Source organism: Rosa rugosa, chromosome 2 (genome assembly GCF_958449725.1).
Source record: "Rosa rugosa chromosome 2, drRosRugo1.1, whole genome shotgun sequence".
Lineage (NCBI taxonomy): Eukaryota > Viridiplantae > Streptophyta > Magnoliopsida > Rosales > Rosaceae > Rosa > Rosa rugosa.
This window is the reverse complement of record NC_084821.1, coordinates 58,539,962-58,565,120: the sequence shown is the minus strand read 5'-3', so window position 1 is coordinate 58,565,120 and position 25,159 is coordinate 58,539,962. Positions and strand designations below refer to the sequence as shown.

At 40.7% G+C, this 25,159-nt stretch overlaps 3 protein-coding genes across 3 annotated transcripts in view; 2 read left to right on the top strand and 1 right to left on the bottom strand.

Moving 5' to 3' along the window:
• The first annotated feature begins 7,028 nt into the window (after positions 1-7,028).
• Positions 7,029-10,522, top strand: LOC133733210 (MDIS1-interacting receptor like kinase 2-like). The gene is made up of 2 exons (XM_062160837.1): positions 7,029-9,842; positions 9,922-10,522. The coding sequence occupies exons 1-2, from the start codon at positions 7,037-7,039 to the stop codon at positions 10,254-10,256; spliced, it is 3,141 nt and encodes a 1,046-aa protein (XP_062016821.1). The 5' UTR covers positions 7,029-7,036; the 3' UTR covers positions 10,257-10,522.
• A 1,509-nt stretch (positions 10,523-12,031) lies between these two features.
• Positions 12,032-15,450, bottom strand: LOC133732528 (G-type lectin S-receptor-like serine/threonine-protein kinase RKS1). The gene is made up of 7 exons (XM_062160098.1): positions 14,139-15,450; positions 13,881-14,018; positions 13,533-13,675; positions 13,163-13,373; positions 12,821-13,058; positions 12,595-12,745; positions 12,032-12,518 (listed from the first exon to the last, which is right to left on the bottom strand). Exons 1-7 carry the CDS (start codon positions 15,376-15,378, stop codon positions 12,213-12,215), a joined length of 2,427 nt encoding a protein of 808 aa, XP_062016082.1. The 5' UTR covers positions 15,379-15,450; the 3' UTR covers positions 12,032-12,212.
• Positions 15,451-23,205: 7,755 nt separating this feature from the next.
• LOC133731145 (MDIS1-interacting receptor like kinase 2-like) overlaps positions 23,206-25,159 on the top strand; it is a 3,385-nt gene continuing 1,431 nt past the window's right edge. Inside the window, exon 1 of the mRNA XM_062158590.1 lies at positions 23,206-23,665. Within this exon, the coding sequence (XP_062014574.1) occupies positions 23,654-23,665 (12 nt within the window). The 5' untranslated portion in view covers positions 23,206-23,653. The remainder of the gene's footprint in view (positions 23,666-25,159) is intronic.

Genomic DNA, 25,159 nt, shown 5'->3' with positions numbered 1-25,159 from the left:
CCATTTGAAGATTTTACCCTTCGTTAAATGTCTTGCTCAAAGATTTTTCTACTCACCGACTTCATGTTTGCCTAAGAATGATCCCATATCCTGCTGAAAGATGAAGGATCTCCTTAATTAGAAAGTCAGATTTTTCACTTGGACTTAAAATATCAAATTTGTTTAAGTATGAACAGAAATTAACAGAGAGAGAGAGAGAGAGAGTAATGAATCTGAATTGTGTTTATTCATCTCATACAAGGATGTATTTATAGGAAATACTTTGTAGTGTGAATGCTCAAAGAGGAAACCAATTTGGTAACCATGATCTTTGGCTTGTAAATCAACAATGGCTGCTGCAAAGATCACAACTGCAATTCCAATAGTAAGGGCTGCCATGTTTGTTGCTTTCCCATTTACTTTATGCTACACAAGTCCTCATACCTATGTTATACACTCAAGTACTTTGTTCTATACACTCAAGTACATATTTACATGATATAGACATTTATACTATGACTCATACTATGACTCATACAACATGACTCATACAATATGATTCATACAATATACTATAACACTCCCCCTTGGATATTTCATGTCAATAGTATTTGTCTAGGCTGTGCGCTTCTAAGTTGCCTCGTTAAAAACCTTGCCAAGTAGTAAAACCCTGTGGGAAAAAACAACATTGGTCGAAGGAGAAAAAGAGCACAACGCGCATGAGTGTGGAGTAGTAATATCACAGCTTCGGAGATAAGTGGAGTCTTCTTATCAGCATCATAAGTAGGTAATATGTCTATGAGAGGGATGCAAATAGAGTTGCTGCAACAAAACCTTGCCCGGAAAACCCAGTGGGAAAAACCCGTGGTCGAAGGTAAAAGATGAGCAAAAGCATATATGTTGAATCAAAACATCTTCAGGATGTAGTATAAGTGGGGCGACCATGCTAAAGATGTGCCTCGTTAAAACCTTGCCAGGTAACAAAACCCAGTGGGACAAAATAACCCTGGACGAAGGACAAAAAGAGTACACGATGGTCAAGTGGGTATGCTTCTGGATACTCCCCCTGATTTCAACATCTCCTTTGTGTCTCCCAAACGTGGTGCTTCTCTCGTTGCCTCATTAAAAACCTTGCCGAGTAATAAAAACCCTGTGGGACAAAAAATAATCTCGGTCGAAAGGGAAAAAGAGCACAACACACTCTTCACGTTTCGAGACCATATATGTAGACATCTCCCCCTCTTATTGATCTTTGAGGAGAGTCTGTTATTGCTGATTTTATGCTTGATGTTGTCGCTTTTCATGCAGCCTTGCTTCATTTGTTTCAAAATAAGCAGCATTATCTTAAATGCTTGTAGGCTCATCTTATGGTAGACTTCAAATCACAACTATTCGAACATGCGTAACTATGGATCCAATCCATATACATTCACGAACCACTTCGTGAAGAGCAATAATCTCTGCATCGTTCGAAGATATAGCGACTAAGGTCTATTCTGTAGACCTTCAAGATATCACGGTCTTACCCATGGTGAACACTTCACCGGTCTGGGAAGACCTTTGTATGGGTCAAGAGATATCCAATATCAGCAAAAACCTTCCAAAACACTTATGTCGTTTTGGGGTAAGGATAGAATACGCAGGCCAGCGTTTGGCGGCGTTTCTGGTGTGTGATGGATCTGAATCCATCATCTCTCTATAGGGATAGAATAAGCCCATATCGATCGTATATCTCAAGTACCGAAAGATATCTTTTTACACCAATCTAATGGCGTTGCGTTGGCGCAGAGCTATACCTTTAGCTAACAAGTTTATGGCAAAGTGAGATGTCCAGTCTTGTGCATTGAGCTAAGTACAATAATGCGCTTTATTGTACTTGAGTAAGACACTTCAGCCTCTCTAGCACATCTTCGTCTGATCATCCATTCAGACGAAGAGGATCCTTTTCAAGATCAAGACTACGAATGATCATGGGGTGCTTGAAGGCTTGACCTTGTCAAAATGCCTAAGCATCTATCAACACAGTGCTCAAGTTCAAAAACCGAGGCTTAATTGTGTTTCCCCAAAAATCCTTCATCTCAAACTCGGATTTCAAGTGTTCAACGGTTTCCCTTAACTCTTTAAGGGCTTCTAATGAAGATCATGTCCAACATGAAAACCGTGATAGAATCCGAAACTTGTTATGGAAACGCACGGGCATATCCCTTCCCAATCAAGTAGTCACTTTAGTGAGCGTTTCAATTCTATTGCAAACGCGCTCCGTGGTCTAGAGCCACTTGATTTGGGTAAATAAAGTTTCACTATGAACTTTCATGTATATTCCGTATCTAGATCCCATAGAGATACGTAGTGACCACATTTATAAGCTGCATGTTCAGTTATTTGGAAACTACCAAACTGACAGGGTAGTGGATGTAATGTCATCCATTACGTGAGAATATGTCTCATCGTAGTCAATTCCAGGGCGTTTTGTGAGAAGCCTTGCGCCATAAGGCGAGATTGCCATCTCGTTTTCTCAACACGCTTTCTAACGAAGACCCATTAATCAATAGGTTTTATGTAAGGAGGTGTTGGCATCACTGGCTCAAAGACCTTCCTCTTCGTTTAATCTGGATCGCATCTTTCCATTTAGGCTAAATTTCTCTACGTTGGTATTCATGCTTCAACGGAGCGTGGTTCGATATCATCGGTCTCAACAAACTCATGCGCAACAGAATGCGCAACTACATCATCAATTATGATGGAGTTTCTGTTCCACGTCTCATGTACACTAGTGTAATTTTCATAGAGCTCTATATTCTCAGGAATAGGTTCTGACGTTGAGGCGTCCCCCAACGATAACCATAATCCAGAAGATACTCATGAGACGGATGTTGAGTGTCGATGATCTAAGGATGCCAAAATATCCTTCGAATCCACGGGCTTCCCACGCATCCTAGCTGGGGCCATGGCCTGTAACGCCAGAGTGCCACTTTCTATGACGTTGGCGCCTTGCCTACCTCTGTGTAGGGTGGCGCTACGTCCTCTTATAGGGACGTCCTTCCTTGCAGGCATTTGTGCAGCAAATGTGTGTGATCTCGTCACTTTAATAGGGATCGAGATGAGACATAGTGGGGACAGACCACGACAATTCTTGTCGTTCCTGCTGAACATTCGTGTTCTTATCTCCCCCTAACGACGGGAAGACTGTCTCATCAAAGTGACATCCGTAAATCAGACGGTAAGGAGATCGCCTTGCAAGAGCATTAAGTGGCGGACGATTGTTGGAGTCTCAATTCCAACTAAGTTGCTCACTTGTTTTTTAAGGACCTACCATAGGCGCTGTGGCGGCGCAATTGGCACATAAATGGCTCACATTGGCACATAAATGACTCACTCGAATGTGCGTAAGTACAAAATATTTGTACCCAGTCACTAGCTGTAACGCAGGGATACATTGAGTGGCGGTAGGTCATAGAGGAATTAGCATAGTTGTATGCGATATTGCATCACCCCAAGCGGATATAAAGAGATTGGTGCGCATCGCCAATGTCTGAACTACCATCGTAGTTATTTCCACGAGACCATTTAGGTGTGTATATGGGAATGTGATGTCCAACATCACTCCCTTTGCAATAACCATCGAAAATCTTCGATGTATACTCACTAGCATAGTCAAAATCCAATTGACTAAATAGGATGATCCGGGGAGTGAGCCCGTTGTCATATTATATGTGCTATGAGTATAGCATAAGCAGCTTTTATAGATGGACAATGGCACAACACGTGATTAGTGTGTTTGCGTGTCAACCAACATCATGAGATATTTAAACGTCCGCAAGTTGGTTGAATAGGTCCACAAATATCACCTTGGATTCTTTGCAAGAATGGTATATTTTCTTTAGTGTCATTTGCATAGGATGGTCTCAATCCTATTTTTGCTAAATAGCAAGCTTTGCAAAACGAATGATATCTTTTAGAAGTAACTCTTTGGACCAATCTTTGGTTCGTACTTCTTTTCGTTGTGAAGAATGGATGTCCGTGTGAAGTCTTTAATATACGGAGCATCATATCACAACCTGGATATCTCAAACGTTCTTGCCAAAGCCTATATGTGTCAGAATCCCATAAGTCATCTCTTATGACATGGTTTGATTCAATGACTTGAATAGTGGTTGCATACAACCCACTAGAGCGACACATAAGTTTTTCTAATACTCGTTTATGTCTGTAGTCATTAGAGGTAATGCAAAGGAATTCTTGTCCATTCTCACAATGTGTTTCCACATGAAAACCATTGGCTCTTATACCTTTCAAATAATAAAGTTCGGAATTTAACACATGTCCATGACATTGAATAATAATGCGACACTTTATTAATAAGGAAAATAACCAATGATTACATCAAAGTTTTCCCAAAGTCTATTCCATAATAAAATCAAATTTTTAGACAAATTGTAGTTTACTCAATCCGTTTGGTAACTCCAATGAAATATGACCAGGAAAGTAGAGAGATGTTGGTGGAGCGAGGCTCGCTTAAGTACCCCGATCTCAATTACTTTCCTAGACATCATACTACAATGGATGCGCCACATGAGAAAGAGTTTTAATACAATTGTCATTTGACTAAGGCACATTTGCCGTTCTTGGAAAATAGAAAGGACTATTCTAATTAAAGTCTACGGCATCCTCGTGCTCTTTATCTGCAGCTTTAAAGTCCTTAGTGGTGAGAGTGATCTCTTCACCATCTTCATCTTCAGCAAGATTGATATCTTCATCTTCAGCAAGATTGGTTTCTTGCTCTCTCAATTGCCTATACTCCTTGTAGCTTTCAGCTAGTTGGGTACTTGCATGGCATTGCTTGAACCAATGCTCAATTGATCCACATCGATGACACATGTCATTGTGGTTACCTCCCTTTATTTGAGGTGCAGGTTGTCCACGTTGTGGATATTGCCAAAGTGCTACCCATAGGTCTCTTGCATCCTTGATCGACATGTACTCTAACTGAGAGATTTATCCATGTGGCGTCGCATCAAGATAAGTGATTGAGCATGCTTTGTGGGTGTTCGTTGGAACACAAGTCAGGTGCCTGGATTATGGGCAATATCCCACTCGCAGTGAGATGGTTCTCAACGTCGGTTACCCAGCCATGGTATTCCGAGCCTATTGAGTTAAGCATTGGAAAATCGAGTCTAGGTTCATTCGACATCCTGAAAAATAGGAAGAGAAGATATAATAGTTTCGGAGTCTATACTTCCACGAAAACTAAAATAATAAGATTTCCGAGCTATGCTACCAAGAAATCAATTTCCAAGAATATTTGGATTTAGACCAAACAATGATGTTTGCGGACGCTCTTAGTCCGAATATTATGAACACTCTTAGTTCATTGATTTACGAACACTCTTAGTCCGTTTAGCGTGAATCCCCACGATTCCGCTTTTAGTCCATAAATTGATACTTGCGGACGCTCTTAGTCCGAATATTATGAACACTCTTAGTTCATAGATTACGAACGCTCTTAGTTCGTTTCGCGTGAATCCCCACGATTCCGCTTTTAGTCGATAAATTGATACTTGCGGACGCTCTTAGTCCGAATATTATGAACACTCTTAGTTCATAGATTACGAACACTCTTAGTTCGTTTAGCGTGAATCCCCACGATTCCGCTTTTAATCGATAAATTGATACTTGCGGACGCTCTTAGTCCGAATATTATGAACACTCTTAGTTCATAGATTACGAACGCTCTTAGTTCGTTTCGCGTGAATCCCCACGATTCCGTTTTTAGTCGATAAATTGATACTTGCGGACGCTCTTAGTCGGAATATTATGAACACTCTTAGTTCATAGATTACGAACACTCTTAGTTCGTTTAGCGTGAATCCCCACGATTCCGCTTTTAATCGATAAATTGATACTTGCGGACGCTCTTAGTCCGAATATTATGAACACTCTTAGTTCATAGATTACGAACGCTCTTAGTTCGTTTAGCGTGAATTTCTATAATTCCGCTTTTTGATTACAAGTCCCTGAAAAGAAGAGAAAAGGAATACAAACTCAAAAACAGGAACTTTAATCTTTAAAACTTACTTGTTGAAATTTGGAGCAAATTCGCTTCTGAACATATCCCACTTCAAATGGTGTACAGGTCTCAAAACGACTCCAACATGGCTGAAATTTGGAGATCAGATATAAGAGACATATATGAACAACTTTGATGAAGAAAAGATTTTGATTAGATGTCCCGAAAAGGACGTTGCTAGGCTTGCAAGCAGGCTGATCTGCACAGGAATGAGCGTGATGAACAGCTCCCACTTCGGATGGTGTACAGGTCTCAAAACGACTTCAACATGGCTAGCAAGTGCTAGGAGCTCGTGCTGATAACGTGTTTAAGTATGAACAGAAATTAACAGAGAGAGAGAGAGAGAGTAATGAATCTGAATTGTGTTTATTCATCTCATACAAGGGTGTATTTATAGGAAATACTTTGTAGTGTGAATGCTCAAAGAGGAAACCAATTTGGTAACCATGATCTTTGGCTTGTAAATCAACAATGGCTGCTGCAAAGATCACAGCTGCAATTCCAATAGTAAGGGCTGCCATGTTTGTTGCTTTCCCATTTACTTTATGCTACACAAGTCCTCATACTTATGTTATACACTCAAGTACTTTGTTCTATACACTCAAGTACATATTTACATGATATAGACATTTATACTATGACTCATACTATGACTCATACAACATGATTCATACAATATACTATAACAAAATTCAGTTATTGGAAAATCCAAATTTTGCTAATAGATCATATATATATACCTCCATATATGAAGAAATAAGAATGAGCGAGCTCGGTTGGACTAAATATATGAAGAAATCTTGCAAACAGAGAGATTGGGACTAAACGGAGAACTCCAAAGTCTCCCCAAAGAACCATCATAATTAAGAGAGTAAAAGCGAAACAGTGTTTTTGTTTCATGCATCTAATGCGGCCATGGAGAACACTATAAAATAGATATCGGAAGTAGTATAATCAGTCGTACTGGTAACACATACAAAACCATTAGTCATGAGATCATTTACTTCTCCTGATAAAGTTTACTCTCTGGCTTGCCTTATTTTGTATGTCCACCTGGTTTTATCACCAGTCATTGGTTTTGCTTCTGCTAGTTCAACTGAAGCAGAGGCTCTTATCAAATGGAAGGCTAGTTTTGAGTACCAAACTCAGAATAACAATCTTACCTCATGGACTTACTTTCCCAGTAATGCCACAAATTCTTCCACCAATTCAAACCCATGCAGTGTTTGGACTGGGATTTCATGCAACAATGCAGGAAGTGTCAACAAGATGAACCTCACCGATTATGGTATTCAAGGTACGCTGCATGAATTTCCATTCATCTCGTTACCTAATCTTGAATATGTTGACCTTAGCATGAATAAACTCTATGATGCCATCCCACCTCAGATTAGTTCCCTCTCCAAACTCATCTATCTTGATCTATCTTACAATCAGTTTACTGGGAAAATCCCACCAGAAATTGGTCTGATAACAAATCTTGAGGTCCTTCATCTAAATGAAAATCAGTTAAATGGCTCAATCCCCCAAGAACTAGGTCAACTCAATCCTCTTTACGAGCTTGCTCTGTACGCAAACAAACTAGAAGGTCCAATTCCTGCTTCTCTGGGTAGTTTGAGCAACCTCACTACTTTGTATCTCCATGTAAATTACCTTTCCGGTTCTATTCCGGCTTTTCTGGTTAATTTAACCAACCTGGCTTATTTGGCTCTCTTTGACAATCAATTTTCTGGTTCCATTCCTCCAGAATTGGGAAACCTTACAAATTTGGTTAGACTCAGAATGGGTGAAAACCATTTAACAGGTCCTATCCCTCCAAATTTTGGAAGCTTAAAAGAGCTAACTTCTTTGTTCTTGAACAACAATAATCTTTCTGGTTCAATCCCGACGTCTTTAGGTGATCTGAGAAACCTTACCTCGCTCTATCTGTATGACAACAAACTTTCTGGCACCATTCCAAAAGAGATAGGGAACTTGAAATCTATGGTCGATCTAGAGTTGAGCACAAATCAACTCAGTGGTTCCATTCCTACTTCATTTGGTGACTTGACAAACCTAGAAATCTTATTTCTTAATGATAACCAACTCTCTGGTTCCATCCCCCAAGAAATAGGGAATCTCATGAAGTTGACCATAGTGGAATTGGATAATAACCAATTTTCTGGTTATTTGCCCCAAAATATTTGCCTAGGTGGATCACTGGAAAACTTTACAGTATCCACCAACTATTTGACAGGTCCACTTCCCAAAAGCTTGAAAACTTGCAAGAGCTTAGTCCGAATCCGTCTTGATGGCAACCATTTGACAAGCAATATATCTGAAGATTTTGATGCCTATCCAAATCTTCGATATATAGACCTAAGCCACAACAACTTATATGGTGAGATCTCACCTGTCTGGGGACAATGTCCACAATTAGCAACCCTCCGAATTGCGGGGAACAACCTTACTGGCAGCATCCCACCTGAAATTGGCAATGCAACACAAATTCATGAGCTCGATCTTTCATCAAATCGTTTAGTCGGGGTGATTCCTAAGGAGATTGGGAGATTGACTTTTTTGCTGCGTCTCACCTTGAATGAGAATCAACTTTGGGGTAGTATACCATCAGAATTTGGATCATTGACTGATCTTTTATATCTTGATCTGTCCAGCAATAAATTCAATGAGTCCATTCCAAGCATTTTAGGTAACTTGTTTAAATTAGTCTACTTGAACTTGGGCCACAACAAGTTCAGCGAAGACCTGCCATTTCAGTTGGAGAATTTAAATCACCTGTCCCAACTAGATTTAAGTGATAATTCACTTGAGGGTGAGATACCATCACAAATGAGCAAAATGCAAAGCTTGGAGAATCTGAATCTTTCCCACAATAATCTTTCTGGTCTCATTCCAACAACATTTGAGCAAATGCTTAGCTTGATTTACATCGACCTATCCTTCAATCAGTTACAGGGTGCCATTCCTAACAACAAAGCATTTAAAGATGCTTCATTGGAAGGGAACAAAGGATTATGTGGAAATGTTTCAGCACTTCAACCATGCAAGGAAAAGAAGCATATCTCAAAGAGGAATCGAACACTCATGTTTTTAACCATTTTCCTTGTTGTGGGAGCACTTTCCCTCGCTTTTGCCGGAGTTGTCTTGATTAGAAAAGGAAGGGGAAAACAAGGGCAGGAAACAGATGATAGCAGCGTGCAACATGAATACGTTTTTTCAACATCGGATTTTGATGGAAGAAGAATGCATGAAGAAATCATCAAGGCAACCAATGGTTTCGACGCCATATATTGCATCGGAAAGGGAGGATCCGGAAGTGTCTACAAGGCAAAGCTACCATCAGGCAGCATAGTTGCAGTGAAGAAACTCCATCCAATACTTGAGGGTGAAGAGGCGTCTCGGAAGGAGTTCCTCAACGAAATAAGGACACTAATAGAGATTCGGCACCGAAACATTGTGAAACTTATTGGTTTCTGTTCACATGCTCATCACTCATTTTTGGTCTATGAGTATATGGAAAAAGGTAGTTTGGCTTCAATTCTGAACAAAGAACATGAAGCCATAAAACTGGATTGGAGTACAAGGGTGAGAATTGTAAGAGGTGTGGCTCATGCCTTGTCTTATATGCATCATGATTGCTCTCCACCTATTGTGCATCGAGACATATCAAGCAACAACATTTTGCTGAACTACGAATATGAGCCTTGTGTTTCAGACTTCGGCACTGCTAAGCTTTTAAATCCAGACTCATCTAATTGGACTGCTCGTGCAGGCACATATGGATATGTTGCACCAGGTAAATTAGTGAAAAGTCGTTATCTAAGTTTTCTATATAGTCCGATATAATGACCTTTTGTTTCTTAATTCCTTGGCAGAGCTCGCTTACACAATGAAGGTAACTGAAAAATGTGATGTGTATAGCTTCGGAGTGCTGGCGCTGGAAGTGATAATGGGAAAGCAGCCTGGTGATTTAATCTTCTCCTTTTCGTCTCCATCTGCCAACGGAGAAGTATTGCTGAACGATGTGCTGGACCAACGACTCCCCGTTCCCACACCTCATGTTCTGGATGAATTGGTAACTATTGCAAGAATAGCAATTGCATGTAAGCATGCCCATCCACAATCAAGGCCAACAATGCACATGGTTTCTCAAGTGTTATCATCCCGACCTGCCCATGGACAACAAGAAACTATACTTCCAGTTCATTAATTAAGATCTATTTGTATATTTTGGGAGTAAGGCACAAAATTAAGATGCTCTTCTTTAATCATATATTTTCGTATTGATTGGCCAAAGAAAAAAAGCATATTCATGTAATGATGGTACCTGAGTATTGTATGAAAGTACATGTGGGTATGTATGTTGGTTGAGAGGAATTCCTAATCAACTAGGTTCTGGATACTTTTGTTATGTTTTGAGATTCACATATGCAGATCGGAGGCTCACCACTCTGAGTTCTTGTATTTGCTACTATAAAAAGCAGCATCTGAATGTTGATTTGTGACAAGATTTTATGTAACATTTATCTTTTAATCTGCCTGTTACCATCTTGAATGTTGATTTGCATTAGTCATGTATCTTTGAAAGTTCTTATCCTCAGCATGGTTTTTTGCATCCTGTTTTGTATTTTCTCATAGTAAGTTACTAGTGTTGATTTGAAATTTTATGTTCTTGCAGTTTTTTTGAATTCGGAAAAGTCAGGCAGGGTTTCCATTATGGGATGAACTGCTTGCCAGATCTTGTCTGGCCTCTCTTAAACAAAAGTCAAGTAGAATGTAGAAAAGCGCCTGGGCACATATGGAGACCAGCTCAAAATACACCACGGATGTCATCGAGTATATCTTGTATAAAAACATTTGGCAAGCACAGCACAGAAAATGATGGTTCTAGCATCCAGAATGCTCTGTATCCTTGAATATGTTAGATTAAACTAGGTTTTGTATGGATGCGACGGCTTATATATCAATTCTCGGAGAAATTCTTGCATAGGGGCTGCCGCACCACGTGGCGGTGCAGCCCTCCAATAAAAAATCAGAAAATTTTCCTCCTTTCCCGAAATTGCTCATGCTTTTTAAATATACAATACCCAAAAGACCCCCCTGCTGGGCAGTGATTGGTCTGCCGCACCACGTGGCGGTACGGGTGCACCACGCAAGTCTTTCTACTAAATTTTGTCAGCTAACTTGTTTATCATCAATTAACTATACTAGAAATAATAAGTGAATGGGCGCAGAAGTCCTTACTTGTCAGAATGGAGGGAGATGACATTTTGCTGGGATTCTAATATCCCTCACCACGAGTCTTTTGTTTGGCAAAAAACTTCAGAGGGACATGAATGACTTGGGATTTTGAAGGAGAGAGATTATTAAGGAGAATCCCTTTTTTGAGTTCTGCCTTTTTAGGCGGAACCTTGAAATTCCAAAAACCAGAACAACGCTACTAGACGACCTTAATTTCTCGTGATTTCCTCTCTTTCAATCACTGATCCCCAGGTTTGTTCTACACTCTGGGCTTGTGTTCTCTTTATAATATATGGTTCTATTGTTGAGTTTTCCGTTTTGCGATCTCCAATAATCCCTTCACCTTAACATCCCATCACCTTGAAGTCCCTTGGAACCTCCAAATCCCCTACCCAAACGCTGCCTAAAGGTTATAGTAAGGAATTTCTCTTCAATTTTGCATGCTTCCATAAACGTACTTCCGACACTCCTAAAGTTCATAGCCATTGTATTGTAGAGGTCAACAATTGTTTCAATAATAAACATTTTTTCAGTCCCGCTCCCATGTCTTCTATGTGTACATTTTTCAGTCCCGCTCCTATGATCTGGAGAGCTTTTGTGTTTGCTTACCGCTCCTATTTCTGTCTGATTTAGGAGATGCCTTTTCATTTCTTTTCTTTAGTTTCCTCTGCTGTAGCCCTTAATGAAAGTTTTCATTATCCAAAAAAAAAAAAAAAAAGTGTACCTTTCCTTCCTCAACCAGAATGAAACAGCTAATGATTGTCTACTACTGCAATGCTAATGTGACAATTGAAGGCTAATGAATGTGACAGTACATGATGATAAACTTAATCGTGTCATGCCTAGCAGAGACCAGTAAATTTAATAACGAACTAAAACAAAAAGAGTTACATGTGATAATTACAAACAGCAACAGCTTCTATCATTATCGAGCTTCCATTGCAGTCATTGTCAAGTCGTTTATAGAATATAATCGTTTTGGTACTGATGGTTCCGCATCAGTGCTGGAGTTTCTTCTGAAGACATATGCAGGTTGGTTGGGAGATATTGGAGGAGGTGTTTCACCACTCAACATGAAAACAATGGCAGACATGGCTGGCCGGTCCTCTGATTCTTCTTGCACGCACAAGAGTGCAACTTGAATGCATCTCATGACCTCATCAGAATTATATGACTCCAGAGTCGAATCCACAATTTCTAAGGCTCTGTCTTCTCTCCAGAGTTCCCAAACCTGTAGTTGGAAGTATTTTGAGAAATGGATCAATAAGTACTCTGGGTAAAGTCTTAGCAAAACATGTGCAACTTACATGTCTTATCAAGTTCATGGAAGGATCCTCTTGAGAAAAACCATTGTTTCTTTTGCCAGATACAACCTCTAACAATATGATCCCAAAACTAAAGACATCTGATTTAGTAGAAAATCTGCCAAACACTGCATACTCTGGTGACATATAGCCACTGCATATGAAGAAAAGAGAATGTTACAGCCAAACATAGTCAAGCGAATATGAAAAGTGACATTATGGTTCTTACTATGTTCCAACAACTCGGTTCGTTTTATTCTGAACTTGGTCACCATCAAATATTCTTGCCATGCCAAAGTCGGAAATTTTTGGGTTCATTTCAGAATCTAGAAGAACATTGCTGGTTTTTAGATCTCTATGGATGATCCTCAATCTTGAGTCTTGGTGAAGATACAGAATTCCACGAGCAATCCCATTAATAATTTCAAAACGCTTTTCCCAATCCAAGAAGGACCGCCTTCTGTGATCTACATCAAATATTTGGCTTTTGTGTTACTTTATGGTACATATTTTTGAAGCCCTATATATCTTTAAAATGGCATAAATTTATTAATCTTTACCAAAGACATACCAAAGAGAAATGAGTCCAAGCTTTTGTTCGGCATGTATTCCAGGACTAACATCCGTTCTTCCCCCTTTATACAGCAGCCTAAGAGCTTTACAAGATTGCGGTGTTGAAGTCCTGCTATAAGTGCAACTTCATTTTTGAATTCTTCAGTCCCTTGTCCTGATGTTTTAGACAACCTTTTTACAGCTACCTTTTGCTCATTTGGTAACTGACCCTGAAGTTATGGTTTAAAATTGATATAAAATTTTGACTAAATTGTTGATTAGTTAAAGAAGAATAGTATAAGACAATCAAAGTACCAGAGCAAAAGAACTTTTAGTGCTCGATCAGAAGAAATCATTCAATTACAAAGGGTTTCTAAATTTGGGCTCACCTTATAAACAGAGCCAAAACCACCTTGGCCAAGTTCATTGACATGAGAGAAGTTATCTGTGGCTGACATTAGTGTGTTCAAATCAAAAAATTGCAATTCGGGGTGTCTCTTGGTTTCCTCCAGTTCATCCGCCTCCACAAATTCTGCCAACAGATATAACAATTATTCTATACACCATTTGATCCTCACAGTTCTAATTGCATGACATAATGACTTCAGTGCATTTTCTTAGATGTATTTGCTCTTGTTGGAGTTCTTTCATGTATGTGACTTATAGACTGCACAAGCTTATCAGCTCATGAAAACTAAAGCAGATAACAAATCAAAATAGATAAAAGCAATTTTTACCCGCTGTATTCCTCTTTTTCTTGTGCCACGAGCAGGCGCACATAATGATTAGTACCAATGCTAGCAGAGCACAGAGTATTGGAATAGCCAGCATACCCCTTCTTTCCAAGAAACCTTTTGATTTTCTAGCATTCTCAGCTACATATATAAGAGAGTAACAAAGGTTTAGAAAACCATGAAAAACAAAACAGGCAATTGTGATTCTCAAAAATTATGTTAGTGGAGTTTGCTTCCATTGTAAGCAAAATAGAACATTACCTAATTCGATGTGATCCACACGAACACGATAATCGTGTCCAAACTCTGTGAACTCTAAAATGTCCATCAAGTCATCGTACCATGTCAAGCAATCCACAAGTCCTTCATTGTCAATGGTCATATATGCGGTGCAAGAACAATTTCTTAAGCAGTCCTGCTCACACTCTTTGGCACTCATACCTGTTCTCAACCGTGATGCTATCGATGCGTCTGGACAACTAACTCTTGCCACATTAACAAACCCATCTCCATTCCCGCACTTTGATGCACCAACTCGCTTACTCACACATCCACCCGACCCATTTTTCTGATTCCAATCATTTATAGAACTAGGCTCATACCCTGGTAAACAGTCGCACTCAAACAGCCCAACATTGTCAGGGAAACATTTGCTGTTGGCACCACACTGTCCATACCAGTCACACCGCGACTTCGGTGCAGAAAATTCTTCCTTCCATTGAAGGCCACCGTCATCCCATGTAAGGCGCTTGTGCACAGAATCAGTCACTATTGCTCTTGTAATTGCACTGGTGTCAGCCATGGGATAATAAGTTTCCTCTTGATTAGTGACCACACTAGGCGTTGGGCCTGGACTTCGCCAATACTTACTCAAACCCTTGTACATAAAAATTTCGGGGGATGCAATCTGATTTGGATAGAGCCTTAAGGTATAGTCCCCAATTGCAGGGTCATCTTGTGACTTCCAAGATGTTAAAACCCATTCTTGCCCAGTTTTCCAATTCACCCCAACTTTCATACCTGGAATTAAAGTATCTGTGGGATGATCAAAACTTTGCCATAAAAAGTTTTCATTACTATCATCCTGGAACACAACTAGATTTCCTGTATCTAAAAGCTGTGCAGATAAAGTGCTTGTGTTAACATTTTGAACCGACCTCGACACGTTAGTAGACCAAATAGGAGTGCTTTCCATGTTATAAGCATAAAGGACTAGTTCTCCATACCCGTTTATTTTGAGTACACCAGAGGTATCATTGATGGGATTGTTCCTGTTTGCAACCCACACCACTGTTTTATTAGGTACTCTAGTCTGAGAATACCAGACTCCAACAAACCGGTAGCTAGAATTTCCGGGGCTGAAGAAACCCAATTCGAACTTGCTCTGTTTGGACACTAAAACTCCACCATCATCCTTCAGTTGTTCTTGGTTCCATGTTATGGTGTCCCTGGATTCGCAAAATCGGAAGAGAAGGAAGAGAAGCAGAGCTTTGAATAACATTTTCTGGGCATTAGCAACTTTGTAGGTATGAAACTCTGGCAACTTTGAATAACATGCTAGAAGATGATTCCATAATCCTCCTAATTTAGTTCGTTTCCTCCGCGGGTTCAAAAAGAACACTTCCCCAATAGTCCAATATAGGACACGTTTCGTCAATGATGCACGACAAATTGGACAATGACCTATCTAGAATCGAGTATTAAACTTGGTCTTGGATGTTGACTGTATGGCTCATATTATACGAAAATTCTTCCACCCACCCAGGTGGGTGGTCACCCCATGTGTTGTCAAGAGATCTGGCGCTCCTTACGCGACTAGCCAATGTACGCCATTAGATCAGTCGTTAGTTAATAGACGGAGATACAATCACGGTTTCAAAGAGTGTTGGCCAAAAAACTCTTCAATCAATGAAGTAAAAAACGAATGGATGGGTAAAGGAACCACATAATTAAATCGTCTCTGTTTCTTCTTCCTTGCTTTTCATCCTCTTCGAATTTTGGGTGAATCCAAGCGTGAGCAGCGAGAGCTTCGGAAGAACCCAAGAGAGAGCCGCCTGCAAGGTGAAGTGTCTGAGGCCAACCAATGCGGTGATCCTCCTCCACGGCCGCTACGCCGGCCGCAAGGCCTTCATCGTCGAGGTCGTCGACTACACTGCCTCATCGCCGGAATCAAGAAGTAGCCGAACAAGAAACAGATCGTGTTTGATTTAGAATATATGATTTTAGGAACTATATTTCGATCGTGTTAATTGATGAGGAAGTCGGCATATAATCACCGTTGCCGCCTGCAAACCTACCCAAAAATTTCTTGCGCAGCCAAGTAATTTAGCGTTTCAAACTTTCAATCATCAATTGGATTAGATTCAACTGTTTCGAATTTGTCTGCACCTAATTAGATGAGATTGACCTGGAAGTTATAGTTTTTCAACCTCCTTTTTCAGTCATAATCCCAAGGTCTTTTGTTGTTGTTTGATTACTTAACACTGGACAATGGTCTTCTGCTTGATGTGAATTTGTATGGCGTGGAAAAATGGAAATCCAGTCATAATTGCTTGGTGCTCTAGAATTTAAATCTCTTTTTCTTTGGTATTAATAAGCCTTCTCCAAAACCAGATTCAGCTCGAATGACAACGATTTTTGGTTTTGATTTTGAGGGAGAAAATGAGAAGAGTTTTATTTGGGTCTGAGAATGAGGAGCTCCAGAGAGGGGAACAGAGACAAAGCAAGAGGAAATAAATGTTGAGGGAAATAAATAACTGATGTTTCAATTCATTTCGATTGCTGTATCTATGAAAAGTAAGGAAATAGAAGAAAGCGTGGCCGTTACCGGAGCACAAGAGCACCGCCAATGGTGACCGAGTCGCCGGAAAATTGAATGAGGGAGATACAGTCGGGTCACAATCGTTGCTCCGTGGGTCAAGAGAACAGGTCGGGAGACTTCTTGACAGGTAGAAGACTTGGGTATAGACATATTGTATTTTGATCAAAGGCTCAGATGATTAACGGAAACATAAATCCTAACAGAGCGTGTTTACACGCGCTGTTAAAGATCCAGGTGAGCACCCACTTGGGTGGGTGGAACAAGCTTCGCATATTATAATGTAAGACAATGATTTTCTTAGCTAATTAAGACCAGTATTCAAAGAAAAAATATGTTCTCTCTCTCTCCAAGTCTTCTCCTCTAGGGTTTTTTCATGGCGGCTGGGATTTTCTGACATGGGATAGACGTCGTGCTTCCTCCTCGGTTGAGGTTCACGGTGAGCGCGGGTTTATCCTAACATTGGGGTCAGTGGTGGATCCAGAATCTAAAAATGGGGTAGGCTACATTCATATATAAAAAAAATTCACCTAATTTATTAAATTTTAAAGTAAAATCAATATATATATATATATATATATATATATATATATATATATATATATATATGTATGGTATCCCAAATTGCAATCAAAATTATATAGTTATCTAGCTTGAAAATAAAAAAAGAATGGAAATAGAGACTCCTTCATTAAAGAAGGAAAATGGAAATATAGTCTGTCACAGCAAGCTTACCTTCACCGACAAACCAATTCCAGGCCGAAGCATGCCTTGACCCGCCGACACGCGCCACCCAAAGTCATCTCCACAAAAAGGGCCAAAAGTCATCAGACTGAAGCATATCAGTCTCACATCGAAAACAAGAGTGAGACAAGTCATTATTCCACCTAGAAAAGGTCTACTTCTCTCTCTTCATTCATTACGGATTTAATAGCTATCAGCCTCTACTTTGTCAATATAAATACATTATCTAACTTTAGCATCGGAGGATCGAAGATTGCCAACCGCGGTCTCCCCTCTTGACGCTGTTGTATTTCTCTTGACAGATAGCGGGATTTGACAAACTCATCATATATCGGAAAGTTGGACCCTTGTCCCAGTTATCAGAAATCGACACCTAGTGGCGGTATTCTGAGCATTAACATTGGCGCCGTCTGTGGGAATCTCTTGAGCTATAAGTCATTTCCCCATAATCTACCATGGCTAGCGGTAGCAGCAATGGCATTGAAAATCAGACAAACCAATCCGTCAACCCTCAGCCCACAAACCCTGCCAATCCAATAATCGTCGTCAACTGCGAATTGTTTACCACACCAATCAACACTGATGGTCAAACCCTCAACACCCCCGAGGTACCCCCAACACAATCTGCTGTAGAAAACCAAACCAGGACTAGCCATCAAGCACCGGGCCGAGATCTTGCAGCCATATTGGAACTAGCTTTGGCGGACTTGCACAAAGTAAACAGAGAGCAGGAAAAGGAGCGAAAGGAGAAGGCGGAATCTCAAAACCAAGTGGTGATATTGTTGTCAAAATTTGATGAACTAAAGAATGCGCTAGGAGCAAATGCACATTCGGCCCAAAGCGAACACTAGCAAAGCCCAAGGCTCAGCCTAAACACAAGGACAAGAGCAGCGCCGATACCAATAATCCCGATGGGTGTCGCTTTGAACCCACCTGAACTGGCGGGATTAGGGCTAGCACCACCGCCACAATTGGTACAGGAGCAGGTAGCGGACTCACAGCTGCAATATGATAACTCGTTCAACGCAGGCCAACAGAAGGGAGTGGGAAACATAGCAGCCCCCCAACAACAAATTTTGGTACCAAATCAACCTCTCCCCAGGTCTACTGTCAACGCCACTACCTTGATCTTAGAAAAAATGCGGGAATTAGAGGAAAGGTTATTTAGAGCTGAAACAAGCACCCTACCGCCAACGCAAAATCCACTCTTTGCGGCACGACCAGGCCCATTTACGGCCAGAATTTTACAAACTGTTAGGCCCACATATGCAAAAACTCCTAAGATCACCTAATTTGGCGGATCAACAAATCCATTCGTGTACATGGACACGTTCAAAAAGGTAACCAACAACAAAAGGTTCGATGACGCAACCCTAAGTCACCTGTTCAGCGAAATGTTGGATGGCGAGGCAATGAGTTGGTTTTTTGAATGCTCACCAGGCTGAATACAGCACTTATGACGCCATTCCACCACCACCACAAACTCCACTCAAAACATCCCAGCCCTCCACATTCCAACAGGGAAATACCATCACCACCACCCTAAGTATCACCACACCGCAAAATGACAAAAAAAGGGAATGGCAGCAGGGCAACTACCAAGACAAGCGACAAAGGGATCAACAATACCACAATAAGAGCAACATAACTTTTCACAATGATCGCCGTGACAACCGCAACAATAAGCCCTCCACAAACACTCAAAAATTTGAGGTTTTCACGGTCCTGACGGTGTCATACGAAGAAATCTATGACCAATGCAATGATCAAATCCTGCCACCACCCCCAAGAAAGTACCCTATAGTAGGAAAGCCCAAAAACACCGGCAAATGGTGCAAACACCATGAAGATAGCGGCCATAACACCAATGATTGTAATGCACTCAAAACCGCAGTCAAGTCATTATACCGTGACGGAAAGTTGGAGCAGTACAAGGTCCGACAACTGGCACATATTGTCGCCAACATCGAACCAATGCAGCGGATCAACACCATTGACAGTGGTGCTTTTATAGGCAACTTGTCACACAGGGCAAGAAAGCGCTATGAGCGCGCTAACCACCCAAAAGAGGTATTCAACATCCGCTACGATCGATCCCCCAAAATGGCCAAAATGGCTGGGAACCAATCACGTTCTCTAAGGAGGAGGAGCGAGGTATTCATGCACCCCATGACGACCCATTCCTGATGGATGCAACCCTCGTCAAGTGGTCTGTAGGAAGAGTACTGGTAGACAGCGGGTCAGCCGTTAACGTCATATTTAACGGATGTTACAAGCAATTACAGCAACAGAAAGCTACTGCAAGACCACGAGCCACTACTCAGTTTCTCCGGCGACGTGACTCAACCTCTGGGGTCCGTTTATATGCGTCTATCCATTGGGACAACCCCATGTACTGCGGAAATACACTCCGAGTTCATTGTGGTGGACTGCTTTAGCTCATACAACTCCATTATCGGTCGTCCCGCCCTCAACAAGCTCAAGTGCATCATCGCCAGATACATGCTACTCATGAAGTTCCCCACCCTCAATGGCACTGGCTCTATCAGGGGAAGCCAATCAGTTGCATGAGAATGTTACTCAACAACGGTGTCAAGGTCAAGAAGCCGCCATAAAATCTTAATGGTAACCAACACACCACATTTGACGGACAAAATTGACGACCCCAGGGATGACGAGAAAAAATACTTCAAGAAAGAGCCTGTCAACCCGGAGACATCGCTTCGCGTTGTGAGCATCTCTGACGAGTACCCAGAAAGAACTGTGCGTATTGGAGCCCAACTCTTCCCTGAAATAGCGACAGAACTCACCCAATTTCTAAAGGAAAATGCCGCAGTCTTTGCATGGTCATATGCCGACATGCCAGGAATCTGTCCCGACATAATTACACACAAGATCAGCGTCAGACCATCCTTCTACCCTGTCAAGCAGAAGTGACGGGCCTTTGATGAAGAAAGATATCGGGCCATCAGGGAAGAGGTAACCAAGCTACGAGACAGAGATTTCATCCGCTAGGTTAATTACCCGCAGTGGATCTCTAACGTAGTAATGGTGAGGAAGCCCAACGGGAAGTGGCGGATGTGTGTTGATTTCAAAGTCCTGAACAAGGCATGCCCCAAGGACAGCTTCTCGTTACCTTGCATCGACCAATTGGTTGACACGACAACAGGTCACAAACTACTTAGCATGATAGATGCCTTCTCTGGTTACAACCAGATAAAGATGCACCCTGAGGACCAGGAATGCACAACGTTCACCACCAACAAGGGCTTATATTATTACAATGTCATGCCATTCGGCCTCAAGAATACCGGAGCCATATACCAACGGTTGATGAACGCAATGTTCGCAGAACACTTGGGCAAGATCATCGAGGTGTATGTTGACGATATGCTCGTCAAAAGTGTAAAAGCTGGCGGTCATGTAGCCAACCTCCGCATCATATTCGCCATACTGCTAGCATACGGCATGCATCTGAATCCGAAAAAATGTTTCTTTAGAGTCACAGCCAGCAAGTTCCTTGGGTACATAGTCAGTGAACGAGAAATCGCTAAAGTTCTGATTTCTTCATAAGGTCAGAGAGGAAAATCAGGAAAAGCTGCAGGTTTTTTTTTTTTTTTTTTTTAAACTACTAGATAAGCTATTATAGAAATGTATCCATACACTAAGCAATATACCCCAAATTTGGGTTGGACTACAGCTCAGGGAGCCTCTCATGTAGATACGCGCCTGATTGGGGTTTTTTTCAGCCTCCTCCTTATTTATCGAAAGACTTGGAAATTTCATTCCAACTCCATCGACTATTTTAACATTTTTCTTGTTCTTAGACAATTCATTGCAGCAATCATAGCAGCTACAAGGGGAAGAGAAGGCTTCTACCTTCAGACCCACTTTATATCAAGAACAATCTTTTCCATTAGTTTCTATAGATTTCTCTTCCAAATACAGTGCAATTGAATTAGATCTCAAAAATTGCACATGAGCGCCGCCTTTGGTGGTCATTATCCATAAATGGAGAATATGTAAAGGGAAGTAGGGAGGCTAAGGTAAAGGGTACGTATGGATGATTCCTCAACACTTCATAATAAGCCCCATAGCTAGTTATACCAACTTCTTTCTGGACTTTGGTAACATACTTGTCAGGTTAAAACAATCAAAATATAAGTGGGAACTCTGCCAAATAACCATGTTCATCATAAGTTCGAGCAAGCATACTCGTATTCAAGCATTAGATACAGTATAAAACTGTCATTCAAATAATCCAGGAATACACAATCAGAGTGTATTTAGTGTTGTATCTTGCTTTACTTTTTTTTTTTTTCCTATTTATCCATGTTAGGCCTAATAACTCTCGAATTAAGGCCATCAAGAAGTCAAGAACTCCCCGTTCAAGTGAAAAACCTCATATTAAAGCCATCAAGGACACCCCGTACAAGCGGAATCCTGGGTCACCAAAATCACTTTTGGAGTCATTTTCGTGACCTGCAAACTAACCCGGTGACCCAGGTCAGTTTGGAAACTGTGCCGGTGACTCAGAGCGTGAAAATAAACACTAAAAAACAGTGAATAGTGGATGATCCGATGACCCAACATGTGACTTTACTCTTACAAATGAGGGCGTTTCTGCAAAAGATGAATCTTTAATTCTTTATTTAGCTTAAGTAATTAATATAACTCCAACCGACGACCGGTGATTTGAAAAGCTCATCGTAGGTCTCCTATGACTCTGACGTCTTCTCTGGCTCCCTTGACCAAAATGTTAAACCTTCTGACAATGCCGGCTTTTCATTAAGGCTGTGTATGGACTGTCACAAGTTGGGTTCACCAATGATGCAACCGGTCCATTTTTTTCATAGGACTCTGCAATTTGTTATGGTTGTTATTGATAATGTTGGCGGTTTTTAAACGGCCTCAGTTACTGGTCAAATTGGCAGCCTTTGGATCATCAGGGCGGCCGGCATCTTGGAATTTAGAGGTGTCAACTTTTTGTGTACAGCAATGCAATAACTTTTATGGGTCCTTATCAAGTTTTAATTTGTGTAATTTTCTTTAACAAGTTTTGACGAATTTCCTAGACAGATTCTGAGCTTCTTCTTTTTCCAATGAGAACAGATTCTGAGCTTCATCGTCGAAGTCAATGTAAAATTGATACGGTTTCTTAGTTAATTCAGTTGTTCATCTTTTTCTCCACTCACCCACTGTTTGCCTAAGAATGATTCAAATGGTCAGCCTCGTCTCTCACAGGTCACCATCGAAGTAAATGCAAAACTAAAATGGTCTAGCAAACTGAAGTGGTATCTATACAATTGCACTGTCAGCCCTTTTAGTATCTCCACATGTGAAAATAGATTTTGATCGGTACTCCTTTTGGTATGGAAATTTGGATGAAGGCCAAAGGGCCGGCTTGCAGTACAATAGACAATAGTACAAGTACCATGACCTTTTCAGTAAACTTAAGCTACCATTTGAAGATTTTAACCTTCGTTAAATGTCTTGCTCAAAGATTTTTCTACTCACCGACTTCATGTTTGCCTAAGAATGATCCCATATCCTGCTGAAAGATGAAGGATCTCCTTAATTAGAAAGTCAGATTTTTCACTTGGACTTAAAATATCAAATTCAGTTATTGGAACATCCAAATTTTGCTAATAGATCATATATATATATACCTCCATATATGAAGAAATAAGAATGAGCGAGCTCGGTTGGACTAAATATATGAAGAAATCTTGCAAACAGAGAGATTGGGACTAAACGGAGAACTCCAAAGTCTCCCCAAAGAACCATCATAATTAAGACAGTAAAAGCGAAACAGTGTTTTCGTTTCATGCATCTAATGCGGCCATGGAGAACACTATAAAATAGATATCGGAAGTAGTATAATCATTCGTACTGGTAACACATACAAAACCATTAGTCATGAGATCATTTACTTCTCCTGATAAAGTTTACTCTCTGGCTTGCCTTATTTTGTATGTCCACCTGGTTTTATCACCAGTCATTGGTTTTGCTTCTGCTAGTTCAACTGAAGCAGAGGCTCTTATCAAATGGAAGGCTAGTTTTGAGTACCAAACTCAGAATAACAATCTTACCTCATGGACTTACTTTCCCAGTAATGCCACAAATTCTTCCACCAATTCAAACCCATGCAGTGTTTGGACTGGGATTTCATGCAACAATGCAGGAAGTGTCAACAAGATGAACCTCACCGATTATGGTATTCAAGGTACGCTGCATGAATTTCCATTCATTTCGTTACCTAATCTTGAATATGTTGACCTTAGCATGAATAAACTCTATGATGCCATCCCACCTCAGATTAGTTCCCTCTCCAAACTCATCTATCTTGATCTATCTTACAATCAGTTTACTGGGAAAATCCCACCAGAAATTGGCCTGCTAACAAATCTTGAGGTCCTTCATCTAAATGAAAATCAGTTAAATGGCTCAATCCCCCAAGAACTAGGTCAACTCAATCCTCTTTACGAGCTTGCTCTGTACGCAAACAAACTAGAAGGTCCAATTCCTGCTTCTCTGGGTAGTTTGAGCAACCTAACTACTTTGTATCTCCATGTAAATTACCTTTCCGGTTCTATTCCGGCTTTTCTGGTTAATTTAACCAACCTGGCTTATTTGGCTCTCTTTGACAATCAATTTTCTGGTTCCATTCCTCCAGAATTGGGAAACCTTACAAATTTGGCCGGTTAGACTCAGAATGAGTGAAAACCATTTAACAGGTCCTATCCCTCCAAATTTTGGAAGCTTAAAAGAGCTAACTTCTTTGTTCTTGAACAACAATAATCTTTCTGGTTCAATCCCGACGTCTTTAGGTGATTTGAGAAACCTTACCTCGCTCTATCTGTATCACAACAAACTTTCTGGCACCATTCCAAAAGAGATAGGGAACTTGAAATCTATGGTCGATCTAGAGTTGAGCACAAATCAACTCAGTGGTTCCATTCCTACTTCATTTGGTGACTTGACAAACCTAGAAATCTTATTTCTTAATGATAACCAACTCTCTGGTTCCATCCCCCAAGAAATAGGGAATCTCATGAAGTTGACCATAGTGGAATTGGATAATAACCAATTTTCTGGTTATTTGTCCCAAAATATTTGCCTAGGTGGATCACTGGAAAACTTTACAGTATCCACCAACTATTTGACAGGTCCACTTCCCAAAAGCTTGAAAACTTGCAAGAGCTTAGTCCGAATCCGTCTTGATGGCAACCATTTGACAAGCAATATATCTGAAGATTTTGATGCCTATCCAAATCTTCGATATATAGACCTAAGCCACAACAACTTATATGGTGAGATCTCACCTGTCTGGGGACAATGTCCACAATTAGCAACCCTCCGAATTGCGGGGAACAACCTTACTGGCAGCATCCCACCTGAAATTGGCAATGCAACGCAAATTCAGGTGCTCGATCTTTCATCAAATCGTTTAGTCGGGGTGATTCCTAAAGAGATTGGGAGATTGACTTTTTTGCTGCGTCTCACCTTGAATGAGAATCAACTTTGGGGTAGTATACCATCAGAATTTGGATCATTGACTGATCTTTTATATCTTGATCTGTCCAGCAATAAATTCAATGAGTCCATTCCAAGCATTTTAGGTAACTTGTTTAAATTAGTCTACTTGAACTTGGGCCACAAAAAGTTCAGCGAAGACCTGCCATTTCTGTTGGAGAATTTAAATCACCTGTCCCAACTA